This window comes from Notolepis coatsorum, assembly GCF_963971535.1.
Source record: "Notolepis coatsorum genome assembly, chromosome: 7".
In the NCBI taxonomy this organism is placed as follows: Eukaryota; Metazoa; Chordata; class Actinopteri; order Aulopiformes; family Paralepididae; genus Notolepis; species Notolepis coatsorum.
Genome location: NC_140171.1, coordinates 48,229,800 through 48,248,530, shown reverse-complemented (window position 1 = coordinate 48,248,530; position 18,731 = coordinate 48,229,800). Strand labels below are relative to the sequence as shown.

The 18,731-nt window shown below is 42.8% G+C and overlaps 1 protein-coding gene across 2 annotated transcripts in view; it reads right to left on the bottom strand.

Annotated features, from left to right (window-relative positions):
• The window catches only part of grk4 (G protein-coupled receptor kinase 4), a 158,337-nt gene that overhangs the window by 102,692 nt on the left and 36,914 nt on the right, over window positions 1-18,731 (bottom strand). For both annotated transcript variants that reach the window (XM_084318031.1, XM_084318030.1), the window contains exon 2: window positions 4,884-4,979. In XM_084318031.1, coding sequence (XP_084174157.1) covers window positions 4,884-4,979 — 96 coding nt within the window. The remainder of the gene's footprint in view (window positions 1-4,883; window positions 4,980-18,731) is intronic.

The window sequence follows — 18,731 nt, the reverse complement described above, 5'->3', positions numbered from 1 at the left end:
ATTGCTAAATTGCCATTATTATGGCCCATTCAATGTCCTATATGTATTGTTCAGGGTGTAGCAACGTTAAACTTTTTCATTCACATATTCATACTAAAATATGGTCTAAAGTATAAGTATGTTTTTATCGTTTTCTGCAGCTTTCTTCAGAACGTGATTTATAGCCCTAAATGCATTATATTGATGATCAAATACAGTTTGGTAGGAATCTGTGCGAGATAAAAAATTTCAACTGGACGTGGTTCTAGAAGTTTCTACGCATCATCTGATGATGACCGGATGGGCGGGGGATCGTTTATAATTCCGTGGGCAGCGTTAGATGATTCATCCAGAGTGGGTCATATGTTCATCATAGCAGTTTATATGGAATACGTTAGAATATAACGCTGAATCTTACCGTGGCTTCCTCGCGCCGCTGGCAGATGAGCGTGGAACAGAATTTTTTCTATTATGGGATGGAGAAATGCCCGATCCATTTCCAGGTTGTATAATAGTTAGGGATGGGTACCTTTCACATTTGAACCGATACCGGTACCGGTACCTGTGAATCGATACCGGTACCCAACGGTACCTTTTTTCGGTACTTTAAAAAAAATTAAAAAAAAATCAAAAAAAAATTTTTTGATTAATTTTTTTTTTTTTTTTTTTTTTTTACTTTTTTCTTTTCATGTCAACGTTCACACGCACAATATATGCTTACCTAGGATTTGACTTGATTCAACAACAAAGCAGTCGGAGCAATGACAAGCCGAAAACTGTCGACATTTTATTTACCTACCTCAGTCGTAAAAAAAAATCCAAACTTCAAATAACTACAATTTCGACAGTTTTCGGCTTGTCATTGCTCCGACTGCTTTGTTGTTGAATCAAGTCAAATCCTAGGTAAGCATATATTGTGCGTGTGAACGTTGACATGAAAAGAAAAAAGTTAAAAAAAAAAAAAAAAAAAAGTAAAAAAGAAAATTAATAACAAATATTTTTTTTTTACTTTTTTTTTCGGTTTCTCACTTGATTCGATACTCGGTAGTACCGACGTGTTTCGGTTCGGTACCTCAAAAGTACCGAATTCGGTACCCATCCCTAATAATAGTATATACTAGGGCTGGGCGATATGACCAAAAACGTTATTGCGATAAAATTATAAAATTATTTTCATATAATTCGATATCGATAATTATCGTCGATATAATGTATGTCAAGTTTAATTAACTTCTTATGCTGCTGCGAATGTCTCGAGTCGAGTTGATGTCGTCATCAGTCCGCGCACGTTAGCAGTTAGCCGACAAGCGGAATATCTCATGACAATGTAATAAATATGACACTAAAATACTCTCTTCCGCCACAATATATTGAAACGACGTCCACTGTATACCCACACTACTATAAACGTGGCCTCAGAATTCACGCCACACACATACTCGGCACGTAAATATATAAAACATCGCCGTGCAAGCTAATTAGCCTAGCCAGCCTGTTGTTCCTAAGCGGTGTATTCCATGACAATGTGCTCAATATGACACTAAAATACTCTCTTCCGCCACAATATATTGAAACGACGTCCACTGTATACCCCCACTACTATAAACGTGGCCTCAGAATTCACGCCACACACATACTCGGCACGTAAATATATAAAACATCGCCGTGCAAGCTAATTAGCCTAGCAAGCCTTGTTGTTGAGTGAGTCCTACCTCCTTCCGGGTCTACTTCGCTCTCGGCCATCTCCTTCACTGATTGGTTGTTAGCTGTTGTGCGTAAACACGTCATCACGTAACGTTGGTTGTTGTTAGTGAGTGTGCTGAGCCGAGGCTGAACGGAGCCAAGCTTGGAAAATCGATATATCGAAACTTTGCGACCACGTTTCATGTTTATTTCGAGGAAATAATTTATCGCGATAGTTATCGTTATCGTTTTATCGCCCAGCCCTAGTATATACGTCCAAATCATGTTGTTTTTTCGAGTTATTTGCACCGATCGATGTTCACTGTGTCAATACGGAGTCTCTCCAACGATAGCGAGTGCCCGGACCACATATGGATGAGCACTACCGGTTCAAAGGTTAATTTCCGGTTGGCGATCTGCCGATCGGCCACCAGATGGCGCTCTTGAACCGCTAGAGAGTTGAGTGGAGCTTTGCAGTGTGTCTCAGGGCTCCGGAAAGGAAATATGATTTCGATGACAGATTTTTGAAATATTGACATCAAAGACGAGTTACGGCGTCTTCGGCAGAATGAGCATGGCTAGGAATGACGTGTAAACTCGTCCAACAACGAGAAATCTCGTTATTTAATCGTTATTTTTTTTATTAGCGATTTCCATTCATTTTTCATCAATCTAGCCTCACGTTACCATTGGGGATCTCTCTAAGCTCGAACAGGGAAAATACCCCCCCCTATCGTTTCTCCGGATGGTATTGCACCCATTGGATTGGACTGAATGAAATGGATGGGAAAATAAGAATCCGGAATCCACATTTTACTTATCAGGCATGTAACCCGAGCCGATTGCATTCATTGCCGAGCCGCAGAACAGCGTGGAATATGCGTTTCCAGTACCCAGCGTTGGATCAATAAACGCAATCGATATTTGGAATGGTGATCAGGAATTGGAATAATCTTTTTGGAGAACATCTGATCTGAGGTAAGGAATCTATTTTACCAGTCTTGGGATAATCAGAGTTTTTTTCCACCTATATCTCAGCATGTCCCATATGTGTGTGTGTGTGTGCTGATCAGGAAATGGATAATCGATTTTTCAGCCCGCTTCTCTAACATGCATAATTACACATATACTATCGATAATCTAGCGTTTATTTGAAAACGATTCATAAATAGGCCGAAAAATTACAATGTGTTTTGTGTATTCCACTAAAGGGCGAACGTTTTTCAAAATGGTATAAAACGGAAATGTACAGATTAAAAAACAATCCATTTCGACAATGTTGACTGCAAACAAGTCCTTGTTAAGCGACAGGCGTATTAGACACATAGCCATAATTTAAGACATAGTTTATACGTTCGCAAATGTGCTCGCCCTCCCATTGACTACAGCGCTGGCACTCAAGCGCTAAATCGTGCGCCCCCTGCTGGCACTCAGTGTTAACGTGTGTTGTGGGCCTTACAAATAAATTTGATTTGATTGGCCTCGGTTGTCATTTAAGCAATAGCTCACAACAGGCCGTGGTATATCACAGTTAAGAGGCGTTTCTCTGCCCTACACGAAGCGGAGCTATTGCTTTTGTCAGTCAATCTATATGGATAAAAACTACTTAACTAGCTCATCGTCTTTGTACCAAAAATTTTTGTGAAGAAAAATAACTAGTGGCTTGCCATTTTTCATAAATTTACGGACCTTGAAGGCTAATATCCCTTTGGAGATACTGCATCATGCGCAGGGTTTACGTTATCCGGTAATTAGCGCTAGTTTTACCAGGAATATCTGTTGAAGTCTGACATATTTAAATCACTCTGGTCATAATGTCCCAAATAATTCCCTCTTAATTTTATTTGGTTACCAGTATGTCTACTAAAAGTGCTTGTTTTTGTCACTGAAAAATAAATCTTGTTCTAAGAGAAGTCTCAATCTGAATTCCTGTGAGGCACGTTTGTGTGTGAGCAGGAATAAAAACAAAACCGTGGAATCTGGACGCATGATACTGGAGATGACATTACCACAGAAAGTGTGTTGCATTGGAATACAGCCACCGTAGCGTTATCTAAAAAGTAAAAAAGAAAATTGTATGTTTGTGCATTTCAAAATTGTGTCAACAACATGTCGCCCACTTCGCGTAGCGTTCATAGACTATTGATATATTGTACGGACATGCTGAAGTTGTGGCCCAAACACTTGAGACATCCTGGCTGTACCAAAGAAATCTGCCTTTCCATGAGTGGAGGTCACCCTGGGAAGTGAAATTACAAAAGCAGCAAGCCGCAGGGTCTTTGTTGGCTAGAAACACAAGGTGAAGTTGGCTAGAAACACAAGGTGAACAGAGTTGCAGAATTCTACATAATCATGTACTGACTGTCCCCGGACGCTCGGCTGCACGATAATTAGCTATTCTAGAAATTCCTGAGGTATCTTGTGAAAACAAAAAGGATAAAGGACAAGGAGTAGACTCCACAGTCATGATAGCGTACTAGAATCTCTCTCTAGCTTTCTTTTTCCGTCTCCATCCCTCCTTTCATTTTCATGTCGTTCACTTCCTCGATCTTAATAAGACTCCTGAGCTGCCTCTCTGAACAGGTGCAGAGAGAGAGAGAGAGAGAGAGAGAGAGAGAGAGAGAGAGAGAGAGAGAGAGAGAGAGAGAGAGAGAGAGAGAGAGAGAGAAAAAGAAAAGAGAGAGAAAGAGAGAGAAAAAAGAAAAAAGGAGGAAAAAAAGAAAGAGACAGAGACAGAGACAGAGAGAGAGAGAGAGAGAGAGAGGACTGCTGAGGTAAGGTTTCCATAGGGCTTCCTGACTCTAGCATCCAGAGAACCAGTGGAGAAGGGGAGATAAGGGCCTGATGCAGCTCACTTGTCTGGGCCACACACCAGACAAGAGCACCTCTCTGTCCTCACCCTGGCCTCAAACCAAGCCTGGAGGTATATAGATGGATTGGATGAAAGGTAGTCAAGATTTGTTTGGCATGAAAGTGAACCGATACAAGCACACACACACACACACACGCAGCACGTTCACTTTAGACAAAGACAGACATTTTGAATGCCAGTGACACACACGCACACAAATACACACAGGGGCATATGCATGCATGCACATACACACACTTTCCTGTCCCCTCCCTGTAGCTGTGGGTAGAAACAGGAAGGAAGTCCAATCTGAACTTCCTCCCAGAGTCAGGCCCGCCCCACACACACAAAACCTCTCTCGCTCACTTACCGATAGTGCGACGTAACTCCTCACACAGGCTGATGTGGGGGAGTTTCAACATCTCCTTCCATTTCTTACTGCGACCATTCCTCTTACCTCCTCCACCTAGAGAGAGAGAGAGAGAGAGAGAGAGAGAGAGAGAGAGAGAGAGAGAGAGAGAGAGAGAGAGAGAGATCTTTATTAAAACATGTCAACTAAAAACAGTCAGTAGAGACACAAAAAAGAGAGGCAGGCAGGCAGGCAGGCAGGCAGGCAGGCAGGCAGGCAGGCAGGCAGACAGACAGACAGACAGGTGTATATTAGACAATCAACCAAGTCATTGTTTTAACACTGGTTAATACGTTCAATCAAACGTTTCAACACAGCAACGACAAGAACAAGATACCCAGCCGTGTGTGTGTGACTTTGACCAGAGGCAGTGACAGCTGGTTTACCTCACCAATCACCTCCATGCTTCATGACAGAGCATGTGATGGAGAATGTCCGTGGGCTCAAAGATCATGTGGAATAAGAACCCCGCCATTTTAATCCATGGAGTGGACCATATGATCAGGGGCGGGGCTAGGGGGTGGCTACTTGGGCTCAAGCCCCGAATGTATTCTGAAAAGCCCCGAATCTATTTATAAAAAAAAAAAAAAAAAAAAATTACAATTCATCATTGTTACATGAAAATATGTTTGCACCAGATTTAGCAGAGGCTAATTTCCATCTGTGGTCTATCCAGCTGCTAACTGTATTTGAGTGAGTTAAGTCTTGGTGTTATGGTAGACTCAGACCTAAGCTTTAGGGTGTGTTCACACCTGAAAGTCCGGGGATAGTCCGGACTTTCTGCTGGTGGACCAAATGTGAAAATGATACATTGTTCGATTTTGGTCTGCGTTCACACTACCCTGTTTGGTGCGGATCTAATTAATAAACAAAGGACATGCTGTCGCCAAGCCGTTCATCTATTGGACTAGCAGCACTCACAAACGTAAACAGTTGCCAACAGCGTCTCTTGTGATAAAGCAGAGAGATACTGTCATTACGAGGGTGGCGCAAGTCGACTAGAGAGTAGAGATATAGAGAGATAGAGAGAGAGAGAGAGAGAGAGAGAGAGAGACAGAGAGACAGAGAGAGGAAGAGAGAGAGAGAGGCAGAGAGAGAGAGAGAGAGAGAGAGACTGTCCGCGCGCGGCGCCAGTCTAGAGAGACAGAGAGAGGAAGAGAGAGAGAGAGGCAGAGAGAGAGAGAGGCAGAGAGAGAGAGAGACTGTCCGCGCACGGCGCCAGTCTAGAGAGACAGAGAGAGAGAGAGAGAGGAAGAGAGAGACAGTCCGCGCGCAAGCTGTCATTCATTTGAGTTGGGTCGCGCGCAAGCTGTCACTTGGCGACGGCGCTGTCAAGTTGGGTCGCGCGACCGCCGCCACTAGGCACCTGTCACTCATTTGCTCTAGATTAGATACTATATAAAGTTAGTTTTGCGTTCACACCAACAGCAAACGAACCATGGTCCACTTTGAAATGAACCGGGTCCCAACTTTTCAAGAGGACCATGGTTCGGTTGTTTGGTCCTCATTATAGTTCGGTTTGCGTTCATACCTGTACAAACCAAACGGACTATCGATCTAAAGGGACCATGGTCCACTTAAAGTGGACCAAACAGGGTAGGTGTGAACGCGCCCTTAAATCACAATCAACAAGTTGACAAAAACGTAATTCTTCCACCTTAGAAACATAGCTAAAGTACGGCCATTTATAAATCAAAAGGACGCTGAAAACCAGATCCATGCCTTTATCTCAAGCCAACTCGACTACTGTAATGCACTCCTTACCGGCCTCCCTAAAAAATACGATGATAACTATTTTATTGCAATGCACTATTGCATTATTTTATTCTATTTTATTAACTATTTTATTGCACTGCACTATTTTACTTTGTATCAGTGAATCATAGACGCCTGGCCATAAGAGCATTCGGAGCATCTCTGCTCTCCCACTATTGAACTTGGGGGAGCAAAGTCCACCACTTTTTGATTATATGAAAAATATGATATATCCCCCCCCAATATATAAATCTAACCATAACTACGTTATGGTTAACTGAGTTTTATAGTGAAAAGAGCAGCTTTATTGGTCAAGATTGAAGGCTCTATATTGCAGGAAATTGCACGTACAGGTTCATTAAATTAAAAAAATAAAAAATAAAAAAAATAAAAAAAAATAAAAAAAGGGCACCTATCTGGGCTAAGCCCCGGATCTCCTACAATCCTAAATCCGCCCCTGCATATGATGTGGTTCCCATGTGATTCCCTTGTGTTTCTAGGTAAAGCAAAAATTGCCTCATCCAAAACACACAGACAGACACACACGTACATAAACAATTTTTTTAAATCAAATATAAGCGAATAATCCAGATAGGTGTTAAATATAAGCATATATATCTAGGCCACCACCTTTACCATACAAAGAAGCAACCTCTAAGGGCAATGTTGGTTCACTTTGTTTCAAAGAATGATTCTTTGGATTTATGTTGAGAATATGAACAATATTCAAGCACTTCTAACTAGTTCTTGTAGAGGTAATCTTTTCTTCTCAAACCACCTGGTGCAGCTTTAAGCCGGACCCAGCCACAACACGCATGCCGGTCAGTTAGCGGTATGCACTATTGTACGTCTGCCCTCCAGGTCCGGCAAACATCATCCTGCGTTTGACTGCATTACGGAGGTGAGGCACGTGAGGTACAAAACGCTGTTGCTCCGAGCAGAAGAGATGACCCTGATGTGAGGGGAATGGGCCTCCAAGCACACCAGAGGTCAGGGGTCACAGGGTCATAGAGGTCATCACACTCAAAATGCTCATTCCAACATCAGCAGGGTCTGTGTGTATGTGTGTGTGTGTGTAGGGCTGAAGTATTCCCTCCTTGAGCCAGAGTTTGCCTCGCAAGCCAGAGGAAATCTTGCATGATTTCACAACGTGAAAGGCTACCAGAGACTATTAACAGGTTCAGTGCCAGAGGTCGCTATGGGCGTTGGGCCGTTGTGTGCCAGTGCTCTGTTCAATGGGGATAAATTCCGGTGTTTAATATATTAAATATTATAGCTATGGATCTAATAACAACGTCGATTGTCAGTACGTTTCTTCTGGTCAACATGCAAAAAACAGATAATTTTTTCATCCATACATTGCCGTTTTATACTGTGGTGAATATGAGTATAGTTTTAGAGTGATCCTGTGTAATCCCAGGAAACTCCGCCAAACAGCGCTTTACTGCATTTCATTATAAATCGTGCCATTTCTCGCCTGATTATTGAATCAATCTGAAATCAACGCTAGATTATCGGTATTATGTTTCATCATGCATGCACGAAAGGGTGGGGGGTTTCTATGGTTCGATCACCACCAACGGCATACATTACACAGTACATTACAGACACACGCTGCGATCGCGGGGGGAAATTATCGGATGAACGCAAGATTGATAACATAGTCCTTACCTCGTCTATGATGTACTGCAAAAAGAATAATCCAATTATCTGATCGCCATTCCAAATACTGATCGCAATCGTGTGTCCAACGTTATCCAGCATTGCACATGAACGGGCGGGCGGGGACCCTCATCGATGCCATCCCTATAAGCGCTTGTTTTGCCGGAGTGTTTAGACCCCGCCCCCACGCCGCAGCTCGGCAGAGAAAACAAACCACATAGTTTCAAATGGAGTGCAATAGCGGCCGCAAGGCGTTAGGCGGTGGTATTGGCCATTTGCGATCTCAGAGGCATTCCCAATGATAACATCAGGCTGGATGGTTGAATTATGAATGGATATAGCGTATAAAATAAATAACGATTAAAACCCGACTTTTCTCGAGTTTGGCGCTCAAGCGATGGCGAGTTAACCAGACTTATTTTGGGTCTGTGACACGGCTGGGTAGTGTAGAGGTCTAATAACTGGTCCAGCTGGGTAGTGTAGAGGTCTAATACCTGGTCCAGCTGGGTAGTGTAGAGGTCTAATAACTGGTGCAGCTGGGTAGTGTAGAGGTCTAATACCTGGTGCAGCTGGGTAGTGTAGAGGTCTAATAACTGGTGCAGCTGGGTAGTGTAGAGGTCTAATAACTGGTCCAGCTGGGTAGTGTAAAGGTCTAATACCTGGTCCAGCTGGGTAGTGTAGAGGCAGGGATTAAAGCAAAAAATTTAATAGCGTTGGCGTTTTAAGGGAGCCTACTTGTTTCGGTTTCGTCGATAATCCAATGTACAGTTACCCCCCCACCCAACCCTTCCCTCCCCAACCACCTCCAATGTACAGTCCCCCCCCCTCCACCCAACCTCCTCCAATGTACAGTTTCTTCGTCAAATGTATATGCTCTCTTTTTTAGACTCTTATTGTATCACAAACAATACTGTATTTGTAAATCTGGTACGTCATAAATGTATAGATGTAGCAGTATTATCTATCTGTATGTCATGTGTATGTCATATATGTTATGATGAATTGAAAATGGGGGACCCTGATGTAAACAAGAGGAAAGTCTTTCTCTGGTCTGCAACCCCTTGACAATTGTGTGTATTGAGCTGTACTGTATTGTACCCATTCTGCAATCTGTTATAACAATCAATCAATATTTAATCGATTGCAGAATGGGTACAATACAGTATGGCTCAATACACACAATTGTTAAGGGGATGCAGACCAGAGAAAGACGTTTGTCTTGTTTACATCATCAGGGTCCCCCATTTTCAATTCATAGTGACATTTATGACATGCATGACATTGACATCATGACATTTATGGCATAGGGACATACTACAGGTATATAGTACTGTTACATTTGTGACATATACGATATGCAAATATACAGTAATGTTACCCATAGATCCTGACAGAGATTATACATATGATGGGGAGGAGACTGTACATTAGGAGGGGGTGGGTGGGTGGGAGAAAATATACAGTACCGTTACCCATAGATCCTAACAGAGATTATATACATATGGGGAGGAGACTGTACATTAGGAGGGGGTGGGTGGGAGAGAAATATACAGTACTGTTACCCATAGATCCTAAAAGAGATTATATGCATATGATGGGGAGGAGACTGTACATTAGGAGGGGGTGGTGGTAGAAAAAAGATACATACGGTGGGGAGAGAATATATACGGTGGGGAGGAGACTGTCTACAGATACACCTGTGTGATGTTGCTACGGAGTTAAGCTAATAAACGTATACTCACAACCACAGCAGGGGACTCACATATTGTACTGTGAAGTAACACGACAATGACAAACGTGTTGTTCCGTTTTTCTTTTTGACATCGTTGCGGCACACGGAACAAGTTAACTCACCACTACAGCCCCCAGTAGCGCTGCCTAGCCAGTCTCTTCAAACGTCCTCTCCTCTCGAAACTTTTTGTTAGGTGGTCCTGCTGATCCTTTTCATCTGAGAAACCCGCGGTGGGTTCTCTTTTTAGTGGCCGGCTTACTCCTTCCATTTAACCGACGCTATTAAGCTAACGTTAGCTAATCGGTATATAGCAGCGAGCCGAGTGCAAGCAGCGTGGTGGCTGTGACGTTGGTAAACAAGCAGTTGACGCATGAGGCTGCAAAAAAGGCAACTCGTAAAACCAAAACACACCGCAGTTTTTAATTATTTTACATGACTATTTTGTTACCCTGCCATGTGGCGGACAAACTTCTCAGACCTCGCAATTGTCACTCGCCCAATAGCCTGCAGCTGCAACCGCGGAGCGAGCCTCCGGAGTGAGCAGCGTAATCCTGTCTCTCGAGTCGCTGAGTGATGATGACTGCTTGGCGCAATAGGGAAAAAAGCCCTTTTCCATATTTGGCGCCTCTGATTGGCTCAATTTTGTTTCAATCTGTATGCATCTACAAATCATATTATACCAGGTAGCCAATTCCGTCAGACTGCGAATCAAATGGACGGATCTCCCCAATCAAATTGACGGAAATCCGTCTGGAGACGGAGCGCTTTAATGCATGTGTAGAGGTCTAATAACTGGTCCAGCTGGGTAGTGTAGAGGTCTAATAACTGGTGCAGCCACCTGTAGGCTGGTCCAGCTGGGTAGTGTAGAGGTCTAATACCTGGTGCAGCTGGGTAGTGTAGAGGTCTAATACCTGGTCCAGCTGGGTAGTTAGAAGAGGTACTGCGGGGACCCGGGTTCAGTTCCCGGCAACGGAACCTTGCAGCTTGGCCATCACTATGAACACAATTGGTAGTGTTCACGGTGGGAAGCCGGTATGGTTCAAGAGGTTTATTTGTCACATTCATTCATACAGTGAAATGTAACGGTACACGGAAGCCATGGTTCGGTAAGTACCTCGGTTTTGGGGTCACGGTTCGGTACGATTTCGGTACACAGGAAAACAATATTTATGATTATTATATATTTACAATAATAATAATAATTATTATTATATATAATAATTTTTTATTAAGTTATACTTAGTTCCACCTAGGCTTGCTGCGGTAGGCAGTCAGTGATAACGGTGTCATTCTGTGTTCAGGAATCCACTTGAGTAAATGAATTGCCTACTGGCCCCACCCCCCACTGTTGTATAGTTTCACTTTCACTTCTAGAGTAGATTTTACTTCACGTGACGCAGAGAAAGACTAGAGACAAGATGCCATGTTACACAACAATGAGAGGATTTATCAATATTTTGGATTTAAACACTGTAGCAGCTCGACTGGAGAGGAGCTCAAAGGACCAGTCCAGATCAGCAAAAGTAAGTTTGCGTGTTTTATTTTCTTTGTTTTTTTTGGATCAGCTGGAAAGTAGGGCGGAGGTTTGCGTGTGTGTGCGTGTGTGTGTGCGTGTGCGTGTGCGTGTCTTTCCATTGGTTAACATTATTAGGCGAACAAGAAAATTATGAACATTGTCAGCCTATTGTATATGCTGTGTTACAAACATAATGTACCATTCATGGTTGGTTTTGTTTCAGTGACACCAGTAGGTAAGGGGAGGAGAGGAGGGGAGAAACAGCAGAGTGCAGAGTGAGCGTTCATTTGTTCTGTCGGCTTGTTCATGCCTTTACAAGCTTCAACGTTTTATTCATCATCCAAATGTGGCAATCCAAGCTTGATGCAACGTTAAATGAATGACCTTCTGTGTTAAGACTGTTAGTAAGCCAGTGTAAAGTAAAGTAAAGATATTGAGCATACATTTGTAAAAATGTGCAACCCTAGTTTCACCTATAGTGTCGTATGAGACGTATTCGTACCGAGCCGTGACATCCATACCGTGAAGTCGCGGGACGGATACACATACCGTTACACCCCTAATTGGTAAACAAACGTATTGCTGAAAATATACACTATGACTGCTGTTGTGACATGGTTAGGATGTTTACTGTTGGATACATAAAAAAATATATAAAAAAAAAATAACATTATGTCATACAGTCTAGACTAGTGATGTTAAGATTCACCGATTCGCATCGGTGCACCGGCATAAACTTTCAAGATGCGAGTGTACCGGTGGAATAAGTGCGCATCGGCTAGAATTCAGGTTGAACTCGCGATGCATCTGTTGTTAGCGTCTTTGCATCGGTCAAAACCGATTCATTCATATAATTTCCTCTCATCCACTTCTGTCAGCAGTGCACTGCACACAGCAGATACTATCTTTGCTTCGCTACTACAGAAGGCGAGAGCCGCGTCACAGTTATCAACAAACAGTGGAAGTCGAGGAGGAGACATGAATTGACCAACTGGCTAACGTTAGTAGCCGCTGGCTAACGTTAGCCACTGTTAGCCATAAAATTTTATCATTATTTTGCATCGTGTTGAATCAAATCGAATCGTATCGTATCTCAACAGGGGTGAATCGTATCGCATTGCATCGCCCGGTGCTTCAAATGTATCGTTAATGTATCGTATCGTTGGCACCGTATCGAGATGCGCATCGCATCGGCCTCAGTGATGGAGATGCACATCCCTAGTCTAGACAGATTTATTTATGACCGGTACCGGACCAGTCGGGCTTAAGTCTTTCTGCGCCAAACCAGAGATTTCTCGTGTTTCGAATCAAACCACTGAGCGCCAAACCAGAGATTTCAGGTTTTTATCCTTTTTTCTTTTTTTAAATGTCTCCCTGGCACCGCTGCCTACGTTAAAATTGCAATTGTATCGCCTACCTTTTGAACTGGGTCTCTAAGGTGTCTCTCAGTGCCTCTGGCTGCAGGAATCCCCTCCCCCTCAAAGTGAAGCAGTACACAGCGATCTGTCGCAGATTTGCTTGCCTGAAACCTATTGTTTTCCGTATTCTAGCCAGGCCCAATGCACACCGGTAATGACGATCACGATGGAACTACTGGGATTATTCATTTTGGAGTACCTTCTTACAAAGGTATGGTATATTTTAGGTCTATTTTACCGAACCTAAAACATGCTTTTGTATTGATCACAGCGTCGTATTTTACCGAACCTAAAACATGCTTTTGGTAACGATCACAGCTTCGTAAAACGACCCCCCCCCCCCCCTTGATGATTTTGTGAAGAAACATCTATATTGCAGGGCTCTAGAGTGCGACCATATTGCTCGCATATGCCCCTACAAATATGTGTGTGCGAACCTGAAAAATCAATTACTCGCACGGCGTGCGAGTGCAGATTACAGCCCCAGTCGTTCTTTTTATTTCTCCGCTGAGAATCGTTAAAAAACTACAAGTCCCACATTGCACTCAAGCCAACGGTCCAATCACAGTAGAGTGACGTGACTGGTTTCATGGGAAATAAAGCAAATGACCAATCGGAAGCTCTCATTTGGCTTGTTTACTTCCTGCAAGTCGGCCATTGCGATCAGGGCTCTGATTGCGATATGCAAGCGTTTTCCGAGTCACTAACTTATTATAGTCTTACCAATAGCAATAGATTTTAGAACACCTAGATTTAGCGATAGCAATAGTAATATAACGTTAATGCAACTAAACGAATGCCTTGCTTTGTTAATCATAATGTTGATGCAGTAGCGTATGTCGTTGTGTTGACTAACGGACATGATAACAACATAACCAGGGAGCGAAATTAACTTTTTGACTCACCGGCCAGTGGCGGGTAGATGGGAAGAATCTACCCGCCAAGCATATTTCTTACCTGCCAACTTTCTTTTGATAAAATTGTTTTTATTATTATTTTATATAAATTTTTTTTTAATAAAATATATATATTATATAATCATACTTGCGATTGTGTTATCTGCGAGACATCGCCACCTCGCTGTCTGCAAACAGCTCCACTGTGTGTATACTCGAGTGGCCTCCAGCTCCAGCAAGGATTGTCCGGCGCTGCACCTGGCCTTAAACTCTACATTCAGCATGAAAGGATTCTCCTGCGCTGCACCTGGACCCTATTCAGCAGCCCTCATGCGATGTAAGCCAGGGACTCGAATACGCATGTTGTTGTTGTAGGACATTGATGCCAGGAGCTATCTGTAGCTACTGCTGGATGGCGTTGGGACGACGCCTCAGTGAACTATTTAGTTTACTGCGACATTTCGTAGGGAGCTACCTAGCCAACGGAGGTATTATGCACTGGACTATTGCTGGAGGATTTGTTGATGTCTGGAGCTATCAGTAGCTAGCCGGCTGGATAACGTTACACAATGCCTCATGTATTAAACTAAGTGAATAGTTGACTGGGTCATTTTGTAACGGTAGCTAACGTTATCTCACGAAGGTCCCACACTGACTAGACTAACGTCACGGTGACTCGGAGGCAATAGCCTCTGTTTACATGCAGGCATACAGAAACAGGTGGGGAGCAGCAGCAGCAGCAGCAGCAGGCGGTGCGCTGCATGTCTGTGCTGAGACAGCGAGTGAGAACTCCGCTAAAGAATTGGATCATGATTTTCGGTTTTCACATGACTATTTGATTGCCCGCCACACGGCGGTCAGACCTCTCAGTGGGAGGCGCCAAACGTAAAAACTGAGCGCAAATGGCGGGTGGCGCTCTCTAGTTTCGGTCCCTGAACATAACACTGTGTACACATTCAAATTGGGATAATCGATTCTAACATTTTCAAATCGATGCAGTTGAATTTCCCCTTAGGATCGATGCATTGTTACACCCCTACACCAAAGTAACTGGCCCACTGTGTATGTGTGTACAGCTAACTTGGCTAGCGTTATCAACCCAACAGCAGAGGTGGGCAATAGGGTCCAGCTGCAGTGCCGGACGGTCGGAGTGCAAGCGGTGTGACATAATTGGCAGACGCGACTGTCAATTAATGGTCTACCTGACACGCAAACTCATAAACAATGTTTCTGTACTGGAGGTGTACATTATTTCAATAGGCAACCCTGAAAGGATTATTTTTCTAGAAGAGCAACACAGCCAAAACATAGGCATTGTATGCATAAAAGGGGCAAAAGCTAAAGTTAAGTGACTGTTACTTTTGTAGCAGTAGTTTGATTTGATAGTTTATTTGATAGGGACAGCACATGTTAATGAACATCAAGTACAAAATACAAAATGTAAACATGCAGGGTTGTAGCAAGAGCTAATTTACACACACGCACAGTACAAATATACATTTATATAAAAAAAAAAAAAACTCTAGTTACTTGAAATATTTTCACTGTGCTCCTAAATATTTTTGGGTGCTCCTAAATTTCTTTGTGTGCTCCTAAATTGTTTCATTTAGGAGCACATGTGCTCCTTGGGAAAAAGGTTAGCGTAGAGCCCTGTATTGGTATATAGCTTTGATTTGGAAATAATATAGGTTTGAGGCGAGCAACCCAAACGATTTGTACATATGCATATAACACATCATATCTCACTATCTAGAAAACGAGACTGGATTTAGGGCCGTCAGTTTATCACATTAATTAGATTAATTAATTACACAGCAAATTATATTATTATATTAAAATCTAAGCAAATGAATAAATGGAAGATGATTAAACAGAAGGTTTTGTAGATACAGTACTCAATTCTGCCATCCGGACCAGGGTTTCCGTTAGAATTTTTTTTTGTCGGTCCGAGTGTCAAATGGGTCAAGTGTCAAATGGGATCAATTCCAGTCAGAGTTTATTGAGCTTAAAAACAATTGATAGGCCTATATAAAGAATGACATCCTCAAGGCATTTATAATATTTTAACTTAAAACTAGGCTACTTTTGCGTATATACAGTCATTAATATATTCCAAATAAAATAAGTCCCTCGAGACTTCGTGCTGCTGCCGACTTGAGGTGTCGGTGGGCAGTCTGCCCGACATTAATAAACAGCAGTCTGTTATAATCACATTTTTATGAGCTAACGAATTCCGTTATATTGGACATTTGTATTAATTATATCAAACGAAGAACTGAGAAATTTGGCAGAGAGAGACGGCAACATTATCGTGGGTTATATCACCGAAATATATATCACCGAAACAGAAACAACCTGTAACCTAACGCGTGTTGTTGTGATGATGTCATCAAAACGTGGCTTCAGTCATTACATGTGCGCTGTTTCTATGTGTCGCGCTGTTTCTATGTAAACTCAGCCCGCAACGCATCCAATAAATGAGTCTTTAACATGCTTTATATCCTTATTTACTATATGCCCGTTGCGGTTAACTTAAGAGGGGGGGGATTGTGTTTCTCACAATGACGCTGTCTGTCGTTGATAATATAATCTGAAGAGCATTATTATTATTATCATTCTCGAGAATACACATTGCGCATCTACTGTGCCAAAGTCAAGAGAGCACATTCATCTGCGGACTAGAAAGGTGCGCTCAGTAGAGCACAGATGTCCGCCACTTGACTTGGAATTAATGTACTGTATGCATTCAGAAGTGCTGAATAAATGTTTTATGGACCCATAATAGTGATTATTTAAGTAAAGTTTTGCCATAATCATATATTTTTCCATAATCAGGTAGCTGAACAACATTGGTAAAAAAAAATCGGCCTTTCGGCATTCGGTTTTCGGCCAACTGTTTCCTATTTTCGGTATCGGTTTCGGCCAAGAATTTCCCATTCGGTGCATCCCTAATAAATAGTGCCTGTCAAATGAGCCATACTATTGTCTCCATAACTATAATATATAGAATATACGATGGGTCCGCAAACATCGTGAAAATGGTCAATAACAATGGCGCCAGGGAGTAAAGACGGGAAAACAGCGTGGCAGTCAATGAGTTAAGAGGTTAAAGTGACATTTAGTTTGAAGCGATTGTTTAAAGCGATTGCAGCATGTGTGTTGTGTGTGTGTATGTGTGTGCTCATGTGTACTTGTGTGTGGAGAGCTCAGTGTTCAGTGTTCTGATGGCCTGGGGGAAGAAGCTGAGCCGTAGTCTCTCTGTTCTCATTGCGTGTGTACGTAGGCGCTTGCCTGACCGCAGCAGCTTGAACAGGCTGTTGTTGGGGTGGTAGCAGCGTTTCCGTTAGCCGGTAATTACCGGTATTTGACCGGCAAAATCTGTTGAAGTCCGACATATTTAATCTCTCCGGTCTTAATGTCCGGTGAAAATAATTCCCTCTAAGCACAATTTGATTATTTGAATTGTATTAAAATAGGCTAAAATTAAATAGCCTATGCGATGAACGAAACAATCATTACATTTGTTTCATCGTTGCTTCTAATAATGACAACGACGTTGTCAGCGAGAGCTTAGTGCTGGGTTTGCGAGTGCATGTGCAGCTGCAGAGCCGGAGCTGCAGCGGCACAGTGCAGTACTCCAATTCAGCCATTGGCAATTCAGCTGTTGGGTGGGGGGCGCTGCTGAGCGGTCCCCAGATAGAGCCAGAAAACAGCTGAATCTGCTGCTCTGCATCGACATACTCTCACAAATAAGTAATTGGGAGGTGGAGAGAGAGAGTCGTCACGCAAACCCACGATAATGTTGCCGTCTCTCTGCCAAATTTCTCAGTTCTTCGCTTGATATAATTAATACAAATGTCCAATATAACGGAATTCGTTAGCTCATAAAAATGTGATTATAACAGACTGCTGTTTATTAATGTCGGGCGACTGCCCACAGACACCTATTTGATTTAAAGTCGGCAGCAGCACGGAGTCTCGGGACTTATTTTATTTGGAATATAATGACTGTATACGCAAAAGTAGCCTAGTTTTAAGTAAAAATATTATAAATCTACATGCCTTGATGATGTCATTCTTTTGTTTTGTTGTCATTCTTTTGCCTATCAATTGTTTTTAAGCTCAATAAACTGACCGGAATTTCTCTCATTTGACCGGTAGATTGAAATCTACCGGACACTGAGGCCGGCAACAATTTTTTCTAACGGAAACCCTGGGTGGTGGGGGTCTTTCATTATTCTGCAGGCTCTGGATTTGCACCTCCTGGAATATAAGTTCTGCAGGGGTGGTAGTGCAATACCCGTAATACGCTCTTTTGAGCACACCACTCTCTGGAGGGCCTTCCTGTCCTGTGCCGTGCTGTTTCCAAACCAGGCAGTGATGTTTCCAGTCAGAATGCTCTCTACAGCTCCGGAATAGAAGGAGTGGAGTATCTTCCCCGATACTCTGAACTTCCTTAACTGTGTCAGGTGATAGAGGCGCTGTTTTGCCTTTTTTACCACAGAATCTATGCGTGTTGTCCATGTCAGGTCCTCTGTGATGTGAACTCCCAGGTACTTGAAACTGCTCACCCTGTCAGTGTCCACTACAGAATACCCAATACTCAGGGTGATTGTGCTGGAGGTATGATCGCCCACCCTGACCACCTGGGCCCCGTCACTCAGAAAGTCCAGGGCCCTCATTTATCAAGTTTTCTTGGAAAGTATTCTATTTTCGTTCTTAAGCACAGAATTTAGAATGTGTGCACGCACAAAAAAAACTGGATTTATCACACATGCGTACACAGGTCCTACGCACACCTGTCTTCATAAATATCACCTTGCTCCTAAG